Source organism: Ochotona princeps, chromosome 4 (assembly GCF_030435755.1).
Source record: "Ochotona princeps isolate mOchPri1 chromosome 4, mOchPri1.hap1, whole genome shotgun sequence".
Classification (NCBI taxonomy): Eukaryota; Metazoa; Chordata; class Mammalia; order Lagomorpha; family Ochotonidae; genus Ochotona; species Ochotona princeps.
Window position 1 is genome coordinate 70,576,295 of NC_080835.1, and position 24,392 is coordinate 70,600,686.

General features: G+C 42.2%; 2 protein-coding genes across 4 annotated transcripts in view; both read right to left on the reverse strand.

Annotated features, from left to right (window-relative positions):
* Positions 1–24,392, reverse strand: part of CWC15 (CWC15 spliceosome associated protein homolog) — a 297,815-nt gene that overhangs the window by 251,294 nt on the left and 22,129 nt on the right. The window lies entirely within an intron of this gene.
* CBL (Cbl proto-oncogene) overlaps positions 1–24,392 on the reverse strand; it is a 111,491-nt gene that overhangs the window by 65,001 nt on the left and 22,098 nt on the right. For all 3 annotated transcript variants that reach the window (XM_058663746.1, XM_058663745.1, XM_058663744.1), the window contains exon 2: positions 19,188–19,435. In XM_058663746.1, the coding sequence (XP_058519729.1) occupies positions 19,188–19,435 (248 nt within the window). The remainder of the gene's footprint in view (positions 1–19,187; positions 19,436–24,392) is intronic.

Here is a 24,392-nt window from a genome sequence, read left to right on the forward strand (position 1 = left end):
AAAATAACTATCAGAAAAAAAGTGCTTTAATTCTATAAGTTTATGCAGTTTGATTTGTTCTAAGATATTTGAAGGTTCATTTCTGTAATATGGAATGAAATAGTCATCATACCTTTCCATTCAAACAAGGAAAACATAAATGGTAATAAATATTTAATAGCTAGGTTTAAAATATAAAAAAAAACTAGCACTTACTAGCTGAAAGTCTTCTCATCAATAAAGTAAAACAACAACAACAACAACAACAAAAGAACTATTTATACAAGGGCAAAGGTCAGACCAGGTGTTGCTGGTACAGTAGGTTAAGCCACCACTTGGGAGGCCCTCAGCCCATACAGTAGTGCCCAGCCCATAAAGGAATGCAACTTGGAGTTTCCGGCCCCACTGCTTTCAATTACAGGCCGCAGATGATGGCTCAAGTGTTGGGCCCCTGCCTGGAAAAAAACTGGCACAGAGTTCCAGGCTCCTGGCTTTGCTCTTGCCCAATTCTGGCTGTTGCAAGAATTTGGAGAACAAAACAGCTCATGCAGATTGGTATCTCTGTCACTTAAAAAAATATGTGTGTGTGTGTGTGTGTGTGTGTGTGTGTGTATGTATATATATAGTACAATGGACCTAGTGTGATAGCCTAGTGGCTAAATCCTCACTTTGCAACTGCTGGGATCCTACATGGACATGAGCTCATGTCCCCACCACTCCATTTCCCATCCAGAAAGGAGAGGGAGAGGGAAAGAGAGACTCCTTTGGCTATTGGAGGTTCTATTGCTGTCTTTTTTTTTTTTTCATATTAAAAGGGATTATAATTATTTTAATCGCAAAATTTCCATTTTATCTAAAATCATGTTCATGTTCCCTTACTTTTCAATACACAAGAACAAAATTACAATGTTGTTACTTGTAATTCCAATCGCTTTACTGAACAACTGAAGCTTCTGTTTTACACTAAGCACAGCACTGACACATTAAGTCCCCAGGTCTCAGTTCTGTGAATATTTCAATGACATACTAATTATTCCAAAACTAGCCTAAGAGGTACATTTAGCAATCAGTTTAAGTTTTTATAGCTGTCCTACACATAGGGTGAAAGGACATGATTAAACAGCACCAGTTAGAATGTACCTAAAACATATGAAATAATCGTGAAGTCTATAGATAATAAAAAGACACAAAGTCATTATGTATTGTTTCACTTTTATTCTTACAAAACCTTAATAAATTTAAGCTAATGTAGAAACTAATGTTGTTAACGAAATATTTAAACATGTTCATTATTGGTTAACAGCAAAGAGGGATGCATATTTGGCTTGGTGGGGAAGATGCTGTTTGGAATGCCCTCAGCCCATGTCAGAGTGCCAGGGTTCCGGTCTCAGCTGTGCTTCTGACCCAGCTTTGTGCTAACGTGTATCCAAAGAGGCAGCAGGGCATGGACCTGGTCCTCAGGTTCCTGCCACCCACCTGGGAGACCCATGCTGAGCTCCAGCTCCTGGCTTTGCTGAGCCCAGGCTGTAGCAAGCATTATTTGGGGGAGTGAACCAGTAGATGGAGGATCTCCTTCTCTGTCCCTCTTTCAAGTAAAATGAGAATGAATGAACAAAAAGCAAAGGGAAAGATTGCTTATCACAAGTTCCCGGCCACATGGCACACTAAACTATTAACATCTTCCACAACATAGAGGTAACTGGCTGGTAACTATAGATAAAAAATACAGCCAGATGCTGTTAAGACAACTGCGTATAATGAAATGTGCCCTTTTCACAGGTCTGCAGTGTTTTCAGCCACCTTCTTCATGAAGAGATAACAGATGAGCATGATCCTAAGCCGATCATACAGCATGGGATGCTTCCTTTCAAGGGGTAGTCTACAATGGTGTCTAACAGGATTCAAAACAGGTGGGTTTACTTTATTCCTCTGAGAGAGACTGATTGAAGGTAATACTATCTGCTGGTTTATTCCTCACAGGTCTGCACCTGTCAGCCCAGGTTGAGTCTGGACACCAGGACCACCTTCCAGGCCTCCCATGTGCATGGCAGGAACCCAGCCACTCGAGTCATCCCTCTTGCCTCTCAGGGTCTGCATCAGCAGGACGCAGTCAGGAGCACCCGAGCACTCCGAGCGCAGACCTCAGACGTCCTGACCGGCATCTTCACCGGAACTGTTGCTGTCTTAAGATTTAACTGAAGGGCCCAGCACCGGGGCCTAGCAGCTAAAGTCCTCGCCTTAAACGCCCCGGGATCCCATATGGGTGCCGGTTCTAATCCCAGCAGCTCCACTTCCCATCCAGCTCCCTGCTTGTGGCCTGGAAAAGCAGTCGAGGACGGCCTAAAGCCTTGGGACCCTGCACCGGTGTGGGAGACCAGGAGGAGCTCCTGGTTCCTGGCTTTGGATCGGCGCAGCACCGGCCGTTGCGGTCACTTGGGGAGTGAATCATTGGACGGAAGATCTTCCTCTCTGTCTCTCCTCCTCTCTGTATATCTGACTTTGCAATAAAAAAAAATAAATGTAAAAAAAAAAAAAAGATTTAACTGCAGAGCATAATGACAGAGATTGATCTTCCATCTGCTGGTTCACTCCCCATATGGCCTCAACAGCAAGGGCTGATCCAGGCTGGAGCCAGAAGCCCCAGCCGGGTATCAACACATGGGTTAAAAAAATGAAAAAGAGGGCCCGGCACCAAGGCCTAGCGGCTAAAGTCCTCGCCTTGAACGCCCCGGGATCCCATATGGGCGCCGGTTCTAATCCCAGCAGCTCCACTTCCCATCCAGCTCCCTGCTTGTGGGCCTGGGAAAGCAGTTGAGGACGGCCCAATGCGTTGAGACCCTGCACCCGCGTGGGACACCTGGAAGAGGTTCCAGGTTCCCGGCTTTGGATCGGCGCAGCACCGGCCCGTTGCGGCTCACTTGGGGAGTGAATCATTGGACGGAAGATCTTCCTCTCTATCTCTCCTCCTCTCTGTATATCTGATTTTGTAATAAAAATAAATAAATAAATAAAAAACGAAAAAGAAAACACAAAAGCCTCTTGGGTAAAATGATTCCACTGTGTGATCCATGAGCCAGAAATGAATTTCACAAGAGAAAAAGAACTATTTGGAAGAAATGAAAACAAAAACAAAAACATCAAACCACATGGGATGCAGGAAGAACAGTATGGAAAGCACAAATGGCATCTTAAACCCACTGTGCCCCAGTGCTGCTCTCCACCCCTGAAATTCTTTACAAATTTTAGAATCAGCATATGAATTTCCACAAAAAGTTTGGATAGATACCATACAGATTCTTTTTCTTTTTTAAGATTTATTTATTTTTATTGCAAAATCAGACAAACAGAGAAGATCTTCTGTCTGATGATTCACTCCCCAAGCGGCCACAACGGCAGGTACTGCGCTAATCCGATGCCGGGAGCCATGAGCTCTTCCGGGTCTCCCACACGGGTACAGGGTCCCAAGGCTTTGGGTTGTCCTCCATGGCTTTCCCAGGCCACAGGCAGGGAGCTGGATGGGAAGCGGGGCCGCTTGGATTAGAACTGGCGCCCATATGGGATCCTGGCGCATTCAAGGCGAGGACTTTAGCTGCTACGCCACTGCGCCGGGCCCACCACACTTATTCTATACATGAATTTGGTAATATGTCAGCTTCACTTTTTCTTCCAATCACTAAACATGGACTATTTTTCCATTTATTTTTTAATATTTATTTTATTCTATTCTATTTTACTTTATTTTATTGGAAAGTCAGATATACAGAGTGGAGGAGAGACAGAGAGGAAGATCTTCCGTCTGATGATTCACTCCCAAGTAGCAACAACAGTAGGAGCTGAGCTGATCCGAAGCAAGGAGTCCAAAGCTAGTAGCCTCCTCCATGTCTCCCACACGGTGCAGTCAAAAGGCTTTGGGCTGGCTGTTCTCTACTGCTTTCCCAGGCCACAAGCAGAGAGCTGGATGGGAAGTGGAGCCACTGGGATTTGAACCAGTATCCATATGAGATCCCAGCACATGCAAGGTGAGGACTTTAGCTGCTAGGCCACGGCACCAGGCCCCACATTTTTTTTTTTTAAGATTCATTTATTTTTATTGGAAAGTCAGATTTACAGAGAGAAGGGGGAAAAAGAAAGATCTTTTACCCACTGGTTCTCTCCCCAAGAGGCTGCAACAGCTGGAGCTGAGCCAGTCTGAAACCAGGAGCTTCCTCTGGGTCTCCCACATCGCTTCAGGGTCCCAGGGCTTTGTGTTGTCCTTGACTGCTTTCCCAGGCCACAAACAGGGAGCTGGAAGGGAAGTGGAGCAGCCAGGATACAAACCAGCACCCATATGGGATCCCAGGGGATGCAAGGTGAGGATTTAGCCACGAGGCTACCAATGCCAGACCCCTCATTTACTTTTTTAAAAGAACTATCAATTTATTTGTAATACAGAGGACAGACACACAGAAAGGGAGAGAGACACAGAGTTCTTCCATCTGTTGGTTCATTTTCCAAATGATCAAATGGCCTTGGATGAGTCTGGCTGAGGCCAGGAGCCAGGAACTCCCTTTGGGCTTCCTGTGCAGGTGGCTAGGATCTAACTACTTGGGTAATCCTCCACTGCCTTCCCCGGGGAACATTAGCAATAAGCCAGATGGGAAGTGACATGCCCAGGACTGGAACAGGTACTCCATTATGGGATATGACACTACAGGCAGCAGCTTCATCCACAAGGCCAATCTTTCTTATTTATAATTTCATCTTTTTAAAAAAAATGACTGCCTTATTTTTATTTGAAAGGCAGATTTACAGAGAGGAGACAGATTTTCTCATATATTGGTTCACTCCCCAAATGGCTGCAAAGACCAAACCTGAGTGGATGAAGTGAGAAGCAAGGAGCTTCTTTTGGGTCTCCAACATGAATATAAGGATTCAAGGACTTGAACCATTTTCCACTGCTTTCCAGTTCTTAAGCAGGGAGCTGGAACAAAAGTGGATCAGCCAGGACTAGAACCAGCACCTACATAGGACACCAGAGCTGCAGACAGAGAATTAACCTGTTGAGCCACCTGTGCTGGCCTCTAATTTCATCTTCTAAAGCCCATTCTGGAAAGCTTTAAAATGGTTATTTATTTATTTAAAAGGTAGAATCACAGAAACAGAGGTGTCTCCACTCACTCCCCAAATAACTGCAGTAACTAGGGCAGAACCAGGAGCTCTCATCTAGGTTTCCCATATGATGCCACAGACCCAAGCATTCAGACCGCCTGCTGCTGCCTTTCCAGGAACAAGAGCAGGAAGCTAGAACTAAAGTGGAGGAGCCAGAACTCAGTCTCAAGCACCGTGATAAAGGATGTGGGCATTCCAGGCACACATCCTACTGTGCCACAATGCCTGTTCCTTAATTTTATCTGTATTTATTTATTTTAGTTTTAAGATTTATTTAATGTATTTGAAAGGCAGAGCGGAGACACAGAAGGACAGAGCAATCTTCCATCCAATACTTCACTCCCCAAATGGCTATAACAGCCACGTCCAAGCCAGACCACAGCCAGGCATCACAAGAGGCAGTCCAATTTTCCGCACCATAATGCCACTCCCTTTCATTTTTCAGAATAGTCAAGGCTCATGTGCAGAAATATAACTGGTGTATACCTATCTATACCTGGTAACTTGGTATGGCTCCTTATTAATTAGCTCTGGAACATTTTTAGTAGATTTCTTAGAATTTTCTGTATATTATGTCATGCAGGGCTAGAGCCATGGCTCAACAGCTTAATCCTCCACCCTGTAGTGTGGGCATTCCATATGGGCACTGAATGTAAAGGTTCTCGGGCCTATCTTTGAGAATCCAGGCTGTTACCTATGCAGTGCATTTCTTTCTTCTTTTAAAAAGAAAACAATTTACACAGTATAAAAAACTTAGAAAACAAAATTAAAACTAACAGTTGAACATCCCAATCTGAAAAGCCAAAATCTAAATCGGTTTACTTACTTGGTAAAGTCTATGTGAACATTTCAAAACCCGAAAACCCAAAAAAGTCTCTAAAATCTGAAATGCTTCTGGTCACAGGCATCTGAGGCTAGGGAGACACAACCTGTATCTCTCACGTTAACACTTATGCCAGTAACTAGTTCTTTCTGCATTTATATGCACATAAATGCACACAAATACATACATATGTATATCTATACATGTGTATATATATACACACACACATATATAAACTACAAAGCAAGATCAGAAGTGGAGCAGCTAGGACACAGACAGGTGCCATATGGGATGCCAATATCACAGGCAGCTGTTTAACTTGATTAATTTTCTTGATTAATTTTTTTTAAAGATTTATTTATTTTTATTACAAAGTCAGATATACAGAGAGAAGAGACAGAGAAGATCTTCCGTCTGATGATTCATTCCCCAAGTGACCGCAACGGCCGGTGCGTGCCGATCCAAAGCAGGGAACCAGGAACCTCTTCCGGGTCTCCCACGTGGATGCAGGGTCCCAAAGCTTTGGGCCGTCCTCAACTGCTTTCCCAGGCCACAAGCAGGGAGCTGGATGGGAAGTGGAGCTGCTGGGATTAGAACCGGCGCCCATATGGGATCCTGGGGCATTCAAGGCGAGGACTTTAGCCGCTAGGCCTTGGTGCCGGGCCCTCTTGATTAAATTTTTAATATTTTATTTATAATGGCCACAATGGCTGTAACCGAGCAAATCTGAAGCTAGGAGCCAGGAGCTTCTTTCAGGTCTTCCATGTTGGTTCAGAGTCCCAAGGCTTTAGACCATCCTCCACTGCTTTCCCAACCACAAACAGGGAGCCAAATCACAAGCAGAGCAGATGGGACCCAAATCAGCGCCCATATGGGAAACCAGCACCAAAGGCAGAAGCCTAGCCCATTATTCCATGGCATGAGCAAGATGAGTTATTTTTGATAAATCGCTTAAAGTGGACCAAAAAGCAAAACTATAGATCTTGTCATATAGGTCACATCCCAGAAAGGCTAAACCAGTTTCACTACTACCACAAAGTGATACCCTGCATCACTAATTATTAATAGGTTTTTCATTCTTGCCACGTTTGCAAGACAAAATAAAATTATTCTATACCTGTCCAACTGGGTTGTTCTTTTAATGTTCTTACAGGCCTTTTGTCGCTGTTTTCTATGATTAGTCATGTTAAAAGTCACTCTCTATTTAAAAGAGGGTTTTGGCTTTTCCTAATATCCCCATTTTTAATACACATAATTTCATTGTACATATTTCAGGAACAGAGTATCTTTCAATACTTGAATACACTGTATAATGATCAGATCAGGGAAGCCAGCATAACTATCACCTCAGGCACCTATCTCGTGTTGAAGAGTTTCTTTTCTTTTAAAAAATTATCCTCTCCTGGCTTGGTTTTCTTTCTCTCCTGATATACACCCCACTCCTTTGAGACTCTACTGCTAATTTTTCTCACTCATAAATGATCCTGTCCACTCTTACTGTCATGGCTTTAAGGGTTCTTCTGTATCAACTTTCTATCCCTATGCCACATCTCTCCCTCTAAACTCCAAATTCTAATGTACACAGTTAACTGTCTACTGTTATCTTCTGGCATGGCCCATAAAATATCTGAAAAAATCAAATATAACCAAGAGGAAATTCTTAACTCCCCTCGTTCTCAGTGTCATCTTTTCCACATCTACAAGTATATTCTGAATTCTCCACTAAAGTAAATGTTACCATGATTAGTAGGGTTAATGAAATAAAAAACCACAAGCATCCTGCACTCTTCCCTGTCATGCTTTCCCACCACATCCTTGTCCAATCCACCAGCAATTTTTTTTTTTTAAGATTTACTTATTTTATTACCAAGTCAGATATACAGAGAGGAGGAGAGACAGAGAGGAAGATCCTCCGTCCGATGATTCACTCCCCAAGTGACCACAATGGCCGGTGCTGCGCTGATCCAAAGTCGGGAACCTGGAACCTCTTCCGGGTGTCCCACGCGGGTGCAGGGTCCAAAGGCATTGGGCCATCCTCGACTGCTTTCCCAGGCCGCTAGCAGGGAGCTAGATGGGAAGTGGAGCTGCTGGGACCAGAACCGGCACCCATATGGGACCCTGGGCATTCAAGGTGAGGACTTTAGCTGCTAGGCCACGCTGCCGGGCCCTCCACCAGCAATTTTTACAAGGTCTATCTCCAATCTATTTCCTCTCCATTTCTCTTCTATTCAACTTTTCCTTCCTTCATATAAGCTATCTCATCTCTTTTCTGGACTAGAGTAATAATCTTATAGCCTATCCCTCTATTCTATCACTGCTACAACTATAAAACCCTTATCCATTTCCTAAATGCACATTACTGTGAAACAGAAATCGGATTATGTTCTTCCCTTGTTTAATATCTATCAACAGCTTCCCAGTATACTACCTACCCAGTTGTATGAACTAGAAACCTATCCAATGCACTAGCAAGTCCTAGTAGCCAGCTTTCAAACACAGTATACGTATTTCATCTCCACTACAACCACTAAACCATCACCCCTCTCAGGCTGAAAAACCAGAGGAGCATGTAGCTGCCCCTTTCCACAACACGAGAAAGGCACTCGTAATCTAAGTGGGACTCTTCTCCTGCCAAGCCCAAACTCCACAACACAGAGCTCCAAGCCGCCAACAAGCACCAACTGGACCTGGCATACTTATGGAAGCCTATTGCAGCAACGCAAATACTCCTGTACAGTTAGTAAAACACCACTGGTCCACAAGAGGGTAACAGGAAACTGGAACAAAGGGAAACAACACTTGAAAACCACTGTAAAAACAAAACCCACAAAGTTACGAGCTTCTGGGCAAACACATTTATGCTTGTCCACTCTGCTGTCACTGCCCCCAGAACAATGCCTGATGCACTCAATGCTTACATTTTCTGTAATAAATGCTGCTAAACACATGAGTTTTCAGTTATTTCTGAATTATTTTAAACCAAATACAATACAACCAAATCTTGATCACTTATGTTTACCTATATCTAAAGGAGTGAAAAATTATAATAGAAAAGCTTCATCTTATTTCCACAGTTTTTAAGTCAAGCCAGTTTTTTAAAATCGAACACCCTTGCCCAATCAGCTCCTCCTATAACTTCTTGTGCCTAAAGGAAAACAGATGCAAGAAATCACAAAGATCAAAGATGAGAAAAAAGGCTTACAGGTTTTTTCTTGAACCATATTTTTTCTAAAGTTTAAGAAGAGTGAGAGCAAATCTATCTTCAGAGCTTGATTCATTTAATACCCCACTACAACAAAGCAGCGATATGACATAGTAATAGATTCATTTAGAGGTTTCTCTTCTAGAGAATACTTTTTTAAAGATCCTTTTATTTATTCAAAAGGCAGAGTTACAGAGAGAGTAGGAGACAGAGGTCTTCCATCTGCTAGTTCATTCCTGAAATGTCCTCAATCGCTAGGGATTCAAACAGAGGAGCCCAGCTGCTTCTTCTAGGTCTCCCACACAGATGCAGGGCCCCAGGGACTTCGGCCTCCTCTGCTGTTTTCCCAAGCCATTACCAGGAACATGGACCAGCACCCATATGGGATGTGATCCCCACAGGCAGAGGCTTAATTTAATTATGATGTGGTACCAGTTCCCAAGTTTTCTGTTTATAATCAAGACTTTTGTCATATATGTTATTTAATTAGCACTCATATATCACCAAAGAAAACCAAGAATGAACTGTTGAAAAAAAAAAAGTCTTTAACAATACTCTTTCATGATAAAAACAAAACCAAAAAAAATCCCAAAAATAAGTCACAGAAGAAAATTTTCCCAGTCTCATTAACACCATCTATAAATGTCCCATAGCTACTCCCATTCTCAGTGGCAAAAGGCTGAAAGATTTCTTCCTCATGCCACGAAGAAGCTGTGGAGGTCCACTCCTACTACCACTAGTCAACTTGGGAGAGACAGTTGGGAAATCAGAAAAATAAGAAGAAATTCACTCAAAAAGGAAGAAGTAAAACTCTCCACACATAATATAACCATGCAATCCACCAAAAAACTACTAAAGCGAATAAATTGTGAAAAACTGTAGAATTCATGATTGATACACAAAAATTACAACTTTAGACATGTGCAATGGATAACTTAAAAGGAAACAATTTCATTTTACAATAGCACCAACAATTATAAAATACTTAGGAATGAAATTTACTATGGAGGCATAAAAGACTTGTGAACACGGAAACCTCCAAAATATCAGCAATAAAAATTAAAGACACACATAAAGAGAAGGCTCTACAGTGTCCAAAATCACATACATTGAAGGAATCAGAACAATGAAAACACTTTTGAAGAAGTATTAAGTTGAAGGAATCAGACCACCTGATTTAAAAGCTTTACCACAAAGCTACAGTCATCAATACACGATGGTACTAGCATCAGAATGGATACAAACAGAAGTGAAAGTTCAGAAACAGACTCTTATATTTATGCTTAATTCACTTTTTTGTTGTTGGTTTTTAAAGACTTATTTATCAATTTGAGACCCAGGGTTACAGAGAGATTTTCCAACAGTTAATTTACTGCCTAATGACCACAAAACCAAGGGCTAGGCCAGGCTGAAGCCAAGAGCTTCATCTAGGTCTCCCTAGTAGATGGCAGGGGCCCAAGCACTTGAGTCATCTGCTGGCATTTTTCCCAAGCCATCAGCAGGGAGTCAAATCAAAAGTAGAGCAGCCCCACCCAATCCAGCGTGATAACCTAGTGGTTAAAGTCCTCACCATGCATGCACTGTGATCCCATATGGGCACCGGTTCTAATCCTGGCAGCTCCACTCCAAATCCAGCTCCCTGCCTGTGGCCTGGGAAAGCAGTGGAGGACAGCCCAAAGCCTTGTGACCCTGCACTCACATGGGAGCTCTGTAGAAAACTCCCAGCTCCTGGCTTCAGATCATCTTAGCTTCAACTTTTGTGGTCAGTTGGGGGGTGAACCAGTGAATGGAAGATCTTTCTCTTCTATCTCCTTCTCTCTGTAAATGTGCCTTTCCAACAAAAATAAATAATCCTTAAATAAATAATCTTTTTAAAAAATTGAAGCAGCCAATACACAGTGCCCATATGAGATGCTCGTGTCACAAGGCAGCTTAACGTACTAAGCTACAACACCAGCCCAAATTACTCTTTTAGAGATTTTTTTTTTTTTTCCCATTGGAAAGGCAGATTTACAGAGGTACAGAGAGAAAGATCTTCCATTCGCTAGTTCACTCCCCAAGTGGCCGCAATGGCAAGAGCTGAGCTGATCCAACGTCAGGAGCCAGCAGCTTCTATCAGGTATTCCCACGTGGGTGGTCCTCGACTGCTTTCCCAGGCCACAGGCAGGGAGCTGGATGGGAAGTGGGGCAGCCAGGACACAATCCAGCACCCAGATGGGATCCTGACACATACAAGGAAAGTACTTTAGCCACTAGGTTACCATGCTGGGCCCAATCAACTCACTTTTGACAAAGGTGAGTCTATTTAATGGAGAAAAGGACAGTCTTTTCAACAGTTTTGGAACAAAAGGATATCCATAGAGAAAAAAAATTGAAGTTGGTTCTTCCCCTTATACCACACCTTAAACGTAGCAAGGACCATGTCAGCATGGGACTGTACAGTCAGAAGGACCTCGACAGCAAAGCAAAGTGTGCCAAGCAGGGTACTCCAGGCCTCAGATGCCTGGACTGGGGGCCACACCAAGAGGGTGATGCGCCAGGCTGTGTAAAGGGACAGGGAGCACTGATTCAGTTGGCTCCTGCTTCTTGGTGGGGTGGAGAGATGTGGCCACACCAAGCTCTCCTTCCTAGCAAGCTGCTTCATCCTTATTAACCAATCTTTGCTTGTAAAGTGAGCTGTTATGTCTTCAGCATGCTGGATTTCACAAGGTTCTCATCAGGCTAACTAACCCAAGGCCATATCTGCTCTCCCCTCCTGTAAGTGGTGGCAGCCTCTCCTGAGGGCTTCCTGGACACTGATGCATTTTTTTCTTCAAAGCTGAGAAACAGCTCCCAGATGATATTTCTATGAAAGAATTCAGATGTTTGAAGCAGGTGTGACCACTGATTGTACACACTGGCTGCATTAATGCCAGAGGCCTTTGTCCCTCCACTAAGTGCTTCTGTTTGGTGTCTCAGGCGGAAACACCAGAATTCCTGGGCTACGCAGGCCTCTTCAGGCTGTGTGAAGCCACACTCAGCACTGCAGCTGGTCTGAGCTCTGAAAACATCTATTAACTTGTGGCAGTTAACAGCATCATAGGCCATTTGTGGAAAAATCTGATGAGTACAGAATTTACATATAACTTTCAACATACAGAAAATTTTTAGAAAGCAATCCAGTTTCGTAATTTAAAAAAATAAAATGGATCAAAGAGCCAAATGCAGGCATTAGACGAGCATAATCTTCATGATCCTAAATTAAGCAATTGATTTATTAAATGTATAACTGAAGGAAAAAATGTTGAACTTCATCAGAATTACTTCCAAAGCATACTAACCAGAGAACAAAAAGACCCACAGAACAGCAATGAAGTTCTGCAAACCACACAGAACTCTCAAAACTCAACAACCAAAAGACAAGCAGCCCAATTAGTAACTGGGCAAAGAATTTAAAACAGACATGTCTCCAAGCAAGATTCATAATCACCCAATGACACACAGAAAGATGCTTATTATGCAATTAGGGAAATGCATTTCAAAAATTCAAGATTCTACTACTCCATAGTCAGTGAATGGCTATAATCTAAACGACAGTAAGAAGGACTGATGATGTTGTGTTCCAGGCTAAGTTGCTGCCTGTGACAGTGGCATCCCATTTGGGTGCTGGTTCAAGCCCCAGCTGCTCTACTTCAGATCCAACTCCCTGCTAAAGTGTCTAGGAAAGAACAGAGGACGGGCCCAAGTGCTTGGCCCTGCACCCATAAGGAAGCCCTGGAGAAAGCTCCTGGCGTTGGCAAGTGAACCAGCAGATGAATATCTGTCTGTCTTTCACTCTCCCTCCCATGTCTGTAACTGTTTCAAATAAATGAAAAAAAAAAATTAACAAATTTTTTTTAAAGATAGTGAATGTTGGTGAGCAATGACAACTGTGACATAGTCACTGCTACAGGAATCTCAAATGGTGCAGCCACTGTGCAAATGGCCTGGTAGTTCCTCAAAACACTGAACACGTAATTACCATATGACTCAGCAATTCCACTTGCAGTATATGCTCCCAAGAGAAGTAAAAAAATACAGCCACAAAACGCAAAAGTAGACAAGAAGTAGAAACAACTGAAACACCCATAAACAAAACGTGATATATCCATACATGGAAGCGCCACTTAGGTATAAAAAGGAATGAAGTGCTGACACATGCCGTTAAGTATGAACTGTGAAAAAAAAGGCACAAAGGTCACACACTATAGGAGTCTACGTACATGAAACAGTCATAAAAGGCAAACCCACAGAGTCAGCAAATAAGTATTCGTGCCTGCTAAGGCCTGGAGGAGGGAGACAAGGAACAGAGAGAGGCTGCTCAAGGGAAGTGGAGCGGCTTTCTGGGCGAGGAAAATGCTTCAGAGTTATACAGTGGTGATGGCTATGGGACTCTGTGAAATCAGTAAAAATCAAGGCTGCACATTATTTTTTCCACATGGACTTTATTTTAAGGACTTTTAAAAATTGGAATGGCAGATACACAGAGAGAAAGAGATACAGATATACAGAGAGAAGGGATCCCATATGGGCACTGGTTCATATCCCAGCTGCTCCATTTCCCATCCAGCTCCCTAACTGTGACCTGGGAAAGCAGTTAAGAACGGCCCAAAATCTTGGGATCCTGCACCCGCGTGGGAGACCAAGAAGAAGTTTCTGGCTCCTAGCTTCGGATCGGCACCGCTCCAGTTGCAATGGCCACTTGGGGAGTGAACCAGCAGATGGAAGATCTTTCTCTCTGTACCTCCTTCTCTCTGTAAATCTGCCTTTCCAGTAAAAATTTTAAAAATCTTTAAAAAAAAAAAAGATGCTAACTCTTTCAAATAGATAAATTCATCTTTTAAAAAAAATTCACATTAGGGAGAATAAAACTGATACAGACACACATCAGTAGGAGTTTCAAAAGAATACAAAAGGACAAGTGCTTTGGCATAGAGGGTTGGTTAAGCTACGGCTTAGAACATCCATATCTAAAACAACAGAGTGTTGGTTACAGTCTGGGCTTCCAATTCAGCCTGCTACTAATGCACCTGGGAAAGCAGCACATGACGCTTCAAACATATAGGTCACTTTTCACCCACAATGGAGATCCTGATGGAATTTCAGGCTCCTGGTTTCAGCCCCAGCTTTTGTGGACATTTGAGCAGTGAACCAGCAAATAAGATACTGCTCTCTCTGTTTATCTCTTTCCTTCCCTCCCTCTCTGTCACTCTGCCTCTCAAAAGAATAAATATTAAACAAGGAAAGAGAGACAAAAGAATTTGTAAACATAGCCTAAAATCATTTTGTAAAGGAAAATCATATATTTGTATATTTAGTATTATTACTTACTATTACATCAGTCAGTATTTTATATACAATATGCTTATATTGTATATAGCAAATGTATAAAAATTTACATTTAGTAAGGGCAAACTATATAGTTTTTGAGGTCCTGAGAATATTTCTGATACACTTCACTCAAAGCAGTCATAAGAATGATGATTACGGGGCCCGGTGTAGTAGCGTAGTCATTAAGGTCCTTGCCTTGCATGCCCCGGGATCCCATATGGGCGCCAGTTCTAATCCCGGTGGCCCCACTTCCCATCCAGCTCCCCTGCTTGTGGCCTGGGAGAGCAGCCGAGGACGGCCCAAAGCCTTGGGACTCTGCACCGCATGGGAGACCCAGAGGAGCTCTTGGCTCCTGGCTCCTGGCTTCGGATTGACTCAGTTCCTGCTGTTGCGGTCACTTGGGGAGTGAACCATCAGACAGAGGATCTTCCTCTCTGTCTCTCCTCCTCTCTGCATATCTGCCTTTCCAGCAAAAAAAAAAAGAATGATGATGATTATGACAGCAAGAGCTAACTCACATATTACCTGATGTACTAATCACTGCTCTAAACACTCAGTTATTCATTTAAAAACTCCCAACAATCCTAGAATGAAACACTACTCTCACCTTGTTTCACAAATGAGGAAACAGGGATCACATATGTAAGTGGCAAAATTAGCACTCAAACAGGACGTTTGGCTCACAGGTGAAGACGCCTGCATCCCACGCTGAGGAACCAAGGCTTGATTCTCAGCTGTAGCTCCCCATTTCAGCTCCTTTCTGCACACCCCAGGAGGCAGCGAGTTGGTTCAGGCACCTGAGTTCCTGCCACCCACTGTGAGAGCTGGACTGAGTTCTTATGCTCTGGCTTTAGCTCTGGCCGAGCCCCAGCCATTGGGGAGAATGAACCAGTAGATGGGAGCTCTTTTCCTAACAAGTTACTTAATTTTCAAACTTGGCAGTTGATGTCAGAACCCACATTCAACCAATACAATACACTGTCTCTTGCTGATACACTATTAGCTCATTAAAAAAAAATAAACAATTTTCAGCATGCTCTCAGAAGGCAGAAAAATGCTCTTAAAGGAGTCAGTTCCATAGCCCATCAGGTTAAGCTGATGCCTGAGATGTTAGTATCCCACCTGAGTGCTGGTTTGAGTCCTGGCTATTCCACTTCTTGTTCAGCTCTCGGTTAATGCACCTGGGAAGCAGTGGAAGATGGATCAAGCACCTGGGCCCCTGCCACCCACATGGGAGATCCAAACAAAGTGCTAAGCTCCTAGCTTCAGCCTGACCCAGCCCCAACCACTGCAGCCATTTAGGGACTTAACCAATGGATAGAAGATCTCTCTCTCATCTTCTCTCTCCATAAAATCTTTCAAATACAAAATCTTTTCCAAAAACACTCTTAAAGAACCTGTTCTCCGGCAGCAAGTCATCCGCAGGACAAAGTGCAGTGGTCAAAGAGCAGCCTTTACAATCTGACTCCAACCTGTATTTCCAGCTTATCAACCTCCTGCAAGTTAAAACCAAGCTAAGCTTGTCATGGTTCTTAGACCCAGAGCCAACTTTTTCAGGCCACTGTGTTAAAGGCCTCTTGTTGACTTCTCAGACAACTCCTACATATCTTCCTTCTTTTTTCTTTGTCTTTACTGGAAAGGCAGAGTCACAGACAGGAGAGACAGAGAGAGCCTCCATTCACTGATTCATTTCCCAAATGGTCACAACAGAATGCAGCTGGACCAATCTGAAGTCAGGAGAGCTTCAAGCCTCCTTGGAGTCTCCCATGTGGGTGGGGTGCAGGGGTTCTAGGACCTGAGCCATCCTTCACTGTTTTCCCAGGCTTTAAGCAGGGAGCTGGATCATAAGTGGAGCAGCCAGGACTCGAACTGGAACCCACAGGGATGCCAGTGGTGCATGCAGAAAATTAGCTTACTATGCCACAACACCACCCTCCCCCTACAGATCTTTCAAAATACAGTCCATATAACCACACTTTCATTTTTCTGATGCTCCTATGTTCTCACAGAACTTTGTGTACACACTTCTTAGGGATTCTGTCACCTCACCCACCACATCTGAATGCTCAGCTTTTTCATCCCCTATAATTACACAGCACCTAATTCACAGCAGACGCTAAATAACTGTTTAAAGCAGCAGGATCTAGGGCCTGGTGCGATAGCATAGTGGTTAAAGTCCTCTCCTTGCACGCGCCAGGATCCCACATGGGTGCCGGTTCTAATCCCGGCCACCCTGCTCCCATCTGGCTCCCTGTCTGTGGCCTGAGAAAGCAATCAAGGACAGCCCAAAGCTTTGGGACCTGCACCCACATGGGAGACCCGGAAGAGCTCCCGGCTCTGGATTGGCTGGCTCAGTTCCAGCCGTTGCGGTCACTTGGGGAGTGAACCATAGGACAGAAGACCTCCTCTCTGTCTCTCTTCCTCTCTGTATATTGGCCTTTCCAATAAAAGTCAATAAATCTTAAAAAGAAAAGTAGCAGTATCTAATGAATTACGATTTTTTAAACTCAGCAGTGCAAAATAACTAGTTACCTAAGAGGTTTGTAAAGTCAAGAGTTTCTTTTTTCTTATTTATTTATTTATTTACTTACTTACTTGAAAAGCAGATTTATAGAGAACGAAAAGCAGATTTTCCATCCTCTGGTTCACTCCCCAAATGGCCACAACAGCTGGAGCTGACCAATCCGAAGCCAGGAGCCATAAGTTTCTTCCAGGTCTCCCATGTGATTACAGGGGCCCAAGGACTTAAGCCATTCTTGTTACTGTCCCAGATAAGCTAAGATCTATATATTACTATATATATACATTACTATATTCATTGTATTTGAAAGGTAGAGACAGACAATTGTTCCATCTGCTAGTTTACTTCCTAAGTGCTCATAACTGCCAGGGCTAGGCCAGGTTGAAACAAGGAGAAGGAACTCAATCTAGGCCTTCCATGTGGGTAGCAGGAACCCAGGTAGACAAGCCATCATTGTCTCCCTGAGTGTACGACAGCAAAAACCTGATCAAAAGCAGAGTAGCTGGTACTTGAACCAAGTGCTCCAATAAGGAATATAGGTACTGCCCTCCAAACCGCAACTCAAGCACTGTAACTCATGCCTACCCCTCAAAGTTTTATATTAACAAAGCCAATAAGCTTAATAATTAAAGCGGATAAAGTTCATTTTCCTATAAACCAGAAGTTAAAAAAGTTTCTGGAGTCTGAATCTATTTAATCATTAGAAATTAAAATTGATATTCTAGACTAAAGCTGAGTAATAGGCTGCAGCGAAGATAATATGAATAATAATGTGAATAAATATTAAATACAAGATTAGGGTTGCCAGAATTTAAGTTATTGGAGCCAATGGAAGAGTAACTACAAGGCCATCACTTACTAAGCTACTCCAGGACTCACACAGGAACCTAATACCTTCAGAAAGTCACTTCCTGAAACCAACTTAATCACTATAAAAACTCTAATGGAAATAGTTTTATTATTTGTTCTAAATGAGCTAATGTTTATTTCCAAATGAACAAAATAACCCTCATTATATCCACACAGTTAACTTATTCAAAAATAAGTTAACATATAACAGTAATATGGACTCTAGAGGTCCGTGAAAAGGGAAGAAAAAACACATAATAAAACAATTTAGGAGCCCAGAAGTTGGGAAGTGACACCATATACAACAAATTTTCAAATGTTGTCAAATCTACTGAACAGATCTGATTGAGTACTCCTCACATTTCTACACAAAATAGGCTACTCTGACACCAGGTCCCTGATTGGTTTGCATAGCATACCTCTTTAGCATATACTTTCAGCTCCAACTGGTTCACACAGCATGCCCCATTAGCATACACCTTCAGTTCCCTGACTGCTACTCTGTTCCTCCCTAACTGGTTAAATCTATACTCACTTCTCAGAAAGGAGTGAATCAGAGAGCAACTTTGTGTATAAAAGAGACAGAACTTACAAGCTTCTTCAGCAACTCCTTTCTTGGAGTACTCCTCCTGAGGAGGGCAACAAGAGGTTTCTCACTTTCAACAAATCTCACTTTCTTCCCTATCCTTGTCCTGTGGAAATTCTTTGGCATGAGACAAGATCAAGATGGTCCTCATTATTCAACAACAGTAATACCTGTCATTTTTAGTGTCTAACCAGTAAAACAAATTTCATGGTGGTCCCTCAAACATCCACTAAATTTTTTTTACCTCTACCTATTCTATTTGAAAAGCTCTTTTTACAAAAAAAAAAAAAAAAAAATCACTTCATTTCTTAAAAAAAAAATTACCTAAACCACTGGCTTATTTTTCCCTTATTACCACAGACTTAAAATGTACCTGATATGTTGTAACTTCTGACAAAATAGGACTTACTACTTCCAGCCTCAGTTTAATACCAACTTTCTTTCCTCCAAATGCTCAGTTCCCCACAAACCTTCAGAATCCAAAAGCTCTTCATACAACCCATTGACCCCAACCCTACTCTCAGGATTATGTTACTGATTTTTAGAGATGAGCAAATGTACCAGATGGTTCAATATCCTCTAAGGCAACCTTTTATATACAACACACCTTCAAACCAAACATCAACTTTCCATTCCTGTTAACACAATGATAAAATCAACTACTTTTTTGCATTAGCAATTCAGGCAATCACAGACCTGAATTAATATTTGTGTAGTATTTCTCCATTACCTAGGTTGAGAATTCTCCTCATACATTCGTTCTTTCCCCTCCTTGAAGAGGCTTATGGTCTGCTTAGTTTTCTTCATCAAATTCTCCATGAATACCCTAAAATATTCATTTTCTCCAAGTGTCTCCATCTTCCCCTCATATCTTGACAAGATAGTACGCAGATGCTGGTAGGTATCTGGCAGCAGATCTAAGATATAGGGTGGGCTATTCTTTAACGCCAGCTTTGGGTTCTGACACAACCGCACCACCTGCAACAAATGGAAAAGAGGGACTATTACTTGGAGGATATTAAGAACAACTGCCCTTTTTGAAAGTTATAAAACACATGCTGTTTGGCAAAAACATGAAAAATACATGAATATATAAAAAATGATCCATAAACCCATTTTCCATAGGCAATTACTGTACATTTTTAGTGGTCTCCCTAAAAGAAGTGATTCTTAAAATCCTGTCAGAAACTAATACAGACAACACACAACACACTAAACAACTGGTGGGAAAGAATCCATATAAAGGCCTAAAAAATACTAGATGAAATATTGCAAATGAATTCTTTTTCTTATTCTATTTGAAATGCAGGGAGACAGAGATCTACCATCTCCCCACCTGCCCATAACAGTTAAGGCTGAGGTAGGCCAAAGCCAAGAACTAGGAACTCAATCCAGGTCTTCAGTGCAAGTGGTAGGGATCAACATAATTCAGCCATCATCTGCTACTGCTTCCCAAGATGCACATTAACAGAATACTGTGGAAGCAGGGCCAGGACTCAAACTCAGGCTCTCTAATAAGGGATGTAGTTAAATCTGTGCCCTGCAAATTACTTTTAAATAGATGGCTTGGGGCTAGCATTGTGGGGTTAACGTGTTACCTAGCACCCTCAATGCTGGCAATCTACATGAGTGCCAGTTTACATCCCAGAGGCTCCACTTTCAATCCAGCTTTCTGATAACTGACCTGGGAATGCAGTGGAAGATGGCCCAAGCAGTTAGGACCCTGCCACTCATGTGGGATGCCTGGCCCAGCCTTGGCCATTGCAGCTATTTGAGAAGAGAACCAATGAATGGAAGATCTTTATCTTTCTCTATTTGTAAATAAATAAAGTAAATCTTTAAAATAAATGCATGGCTGTTTCTACAAGCAAAGCAGCTTGGATATGGATATCCTAAGTGAGACAAAGTTCTACAACTTAGGAGCTTGAATTTAAATAACCACTATGTCATACAGGCAAGCTCTGAATCCAGCAAAGCATGGTTCTGAGCAGAGATCTCCATTTATTCCCACTTTAATGAAGGACTCTCTGAATTTTGTATCTTTTCAGATCTGAGGTCTTATGTTTGAGGCAGATCTCTTTTAAATAACATAAAGCTACGTCTTAAAAATCCAATGAACAGGGTATGGCATGTTGGCTCAACTGGTTAATCCTCCCCTCACAAGCATCAGGTTCCCATCAGGATACCATTTTGTGTCCCAGCTGCTCCACTTCCCATTTAGCTCCCTGCCTGTGGCCTGGGAAAGCAGTTGAGGATGGCCCAAAGCCCTGGGATCCTGCACCCACGTGGGAGACCTAGAAGAAGCTCCTGGCTTCAGACGGCTAGGCTCTGGCTGTTACAGCCATTTGGGAAGTGAACTAGCAGATTAAAGATCTTGCTTTCATCTTCTCTGTGAAATCTGCCTTTCCAATAAAAATAAATCTTAAAAAAAAAAATCCAGTGAACAATCTAGCTGGTGAGTTTAGTTCATTTTACATTTGTTAACATACTAATACATTTCATTCCTACCATTTTGTTCTTACTTTCCAATTACATAGATCTTTCTGAGTTTAGGAAAGACACAAACTAGTAGAACAGAGAAGCTCAGAAGTAGATGCATGCATAGATGGGTCTTTACCTTGTGACAAAGGAATGGTATTTCCCCAAAATGGTAGTAGAATAAACAGGTAAAACATAGGGGAGAAAATCACAGTGGGAATTTATTTGATACAGTGGTTGAGATGCTACTGGGGACATCTTTATATTCCTGGGTTCAGGTCCCAGTTCTGTTCCCTATTCCTGCTTCCTTCAAACATGCATTCAAGGAGGCAATGGGTGATGTCTGAAGTGGCTGGATACCTGCCAACCATATGCTGAACCTGAAATAAACCGCTGCTTCCAACCCCAGCCCGGCCCTAATCATTGCAGGTGGACAGTGAGCCAACAGACAGGAGCTCTACCTGTCTCTTTCAAATAAAAAATAAACTAGTAGATAGGGAAGGTTTCCTATAGGTAATATTTAGACTGAGACCTGAAATTACAGGAAAGAGCTCTACAGAGTCAGCAAAATACCTGAAACAGGAAACAACCACTCTGGCAGTGTAATGGGAGCAGGTCCGGATTTGCCAGAGGAGCAAAGCAGTCAGACTGAAGTGCTGCGAGCCAGCAGAAGAGTGTCTGAGACGTGCAGCAGGCAGGAAATTAGCAAGCAGACACTATGACCACATCATCATGCAGGCAGGCAATTACCACGAGACATGACCAAGTCATCATAGCAGCTTTTATGTTTTCAATTACATTTTTAAAAAATCTAAAGGTTAGTAATCTTCTAATATTTTGAGAAAATTACATCAAATAGCCATATCCATATCCAAACAGCTGACTTCAGTCACTGCCCTTGATAAATGTTCAAATCTCTTGGTCTTGGTTCTTGCATCTATAAATGCACAGATAATACCTATCTCATAATAAAATGTTTATTAAAGGCCTGTACAGTCCCAGTCAAATAGGTACCCAATAAATATTACTTCATGCCTCCACTTCCATATTAACCAAGCTTATCGGCAGGCTAATCTTTTGAAGACATAATGGCGGACCTCACATCACGCTTTAATGATTCCCAAAAGCTGGTAACTTAACTGGTACCAGCCTGGCCCATTTCACAGCTACCTTCTCAATCCTGTAGGTGTCTGATAACCAAGGAATAGAAAAAAGACAGTAACAGGTAACACAGAAACAGGATGACCAACAACTGACAAAAACTTTAGTATGTGCCCCTTCAAAGTCCAAACCAAAGGCAACTCTCCATAAAATATTTATCCCTTCATGCAGGACTACACATACCAGTTCTTAAGGCGAAACAGAGAAGTTGCTATGATATACTGGGACACCTCAACTGTGTACCAGTACAAATCCCAGCTGCTCCACTCTGACTCAGCTCCCTGCTAATGCACCTGGAAAAGTAGCAGGGGACAGCCCAAGTGCTGGGGCCACTGCACCCATGTGAGACTCAGAAGAAGCTCCTGGCTCCTGGCTTCAGACTGGTCCAGCTCCAACAGCTGGAAACATTTGGGGAGCAAATCAACAAGATGAAAAATCTCTTTCTCCTCCTCCCTGTAGCTCTGCCTTTCATATAAACATACAAATCTTTAAAAAAATAAAAATATATGTGTTCCATTAATGTCATAGAGTTCATTATAAGTAGCTGGATCTACCTACTACCTTGAGCGGGAAAAAGGGTACACTTTCCTTCAACAACAGTAAAACTAAACTAAAACTTCTTCAATCTTACTTACATGCCCCAATCAGAATAACTGCTACTAAGGACAGTGGACTGAAAACTTACATCAAACCTCATAACAATAAAACGTCTCCAAAACACCTGACCACATTTGCATTTTCAAACTAGTGCCATGTGTCTTCCACAAATTTTATTTATTTTCCTTCCTTAGAATGTGACCTTGTCAAGAGCACTGTAGATGAAATGTCTGCTTTTTGAGATGAATCATCAGAGAGGCAGAGAAGTCAACCCAGCACTAACAACTCCGTGCCTTTGACTTGGGAACACTGATGCAGACCATGGGGACAGCAAAGAGATAAGCTTACTCTATTGATATAATAGTCTTCAGAAGGAAAGAATAGTGGCATAAATATTTATAACTTCTTTAAAAAAGTTCCCAAAACGCCCTGTGTGAATAATTCAAGTCAATAGTTAACATCAAGAGCCAAAACAACCAGCCTTTCTGACTTAGTGACTTTTAAATTAGCAGTCATAGTTAACCTCCAAGTACAAATGTCCATGCTGAGCTTAAAAAAATATTCACTAAAAAAGCCTTCTGAGTTATATAACATTTTCCTGCTTAGTCTGTCCTCCATTTGGCCAACTTGATGCTGCTTTCCAAGTCCTGCAGGGCAAAAATGGCTGTCTTTTGTTTATTTCTGCCTGTACATTTACAGCAGCACTCAGAACAATGTTGAAAAGAAATGTGCTTGGCTCTGGAAACCCACAGAATCCTTGGACAGCCTAGCCAGTCATCACACTCCATTCATAGTTTTCTCAGACTTATTAGCTCCTCCCCTGGCTTCTGCCAAGGTTCAAAGATCAACAGAAAAAAAAAAAATTGTAAAGTGTTATGATGTCCACAAAAAAGAATAACATTACAGCTTAAAATTGCTATTTTTTTTAAATGAGAATTTACAGATAAACCTAATTCTGTTCTGAATACTACCCAGATATTTCTATCCTAGAATCCCAATTTATCCTCAGAAGAATTTTTCATCTCCAAGCCATGTTTCAAAAACAACTATTCAATACACACAGCCCATTCATAAACATGTAAAATTTTATTACTATTTAAAAGATTCAAGACTACGTCAGAGGGAACAACGCAGTAGCTTAGCAGCTAAAGTCCTTGTCTTGCACATGCCAGGATCCCATACAGGCACTAGTTCTAATCCCAGCAGCCCCACTTCCCATCTAGTTCCCTGCTTGTGGCCTGGGAAAGCAGTCGAGGACAGCCCAAGGCCTTGGGACCCTGCACCCACATGTGAGACACAAAGAGGCTCCTGACTCCTGGCTTTAGATCAGCTCAGCTCCAGCTGTAGCGGCTACTCGGGGAATGAATCAACAAAGAGAAGATCTTCCTGTCTCTCTTCCTTTCTGTATATGTGACTTTCCAATAAAAAAATAAATAAGTAAGATAAAAAGAAAAAAACCAAACAGGATAACCTCAGAGAACAGGCAGTCCAGTGAAAAGGTCCCAGAGCAGAAGCCCAAAGACTCATCAACTACCCATTAACTACCAGGCCACCTCTCTGGGTCTTAATTTCTACCTTGTAAATGAAAGAGCTCAAGCTATTTCTAAAGTCTGCAAAGATTCATATTTCAGAAACTCCATCATCTCAGAAACTTGAAGAGGTTTAACCAAAGCTCATGACTTTTAAGACAAATCAGAAA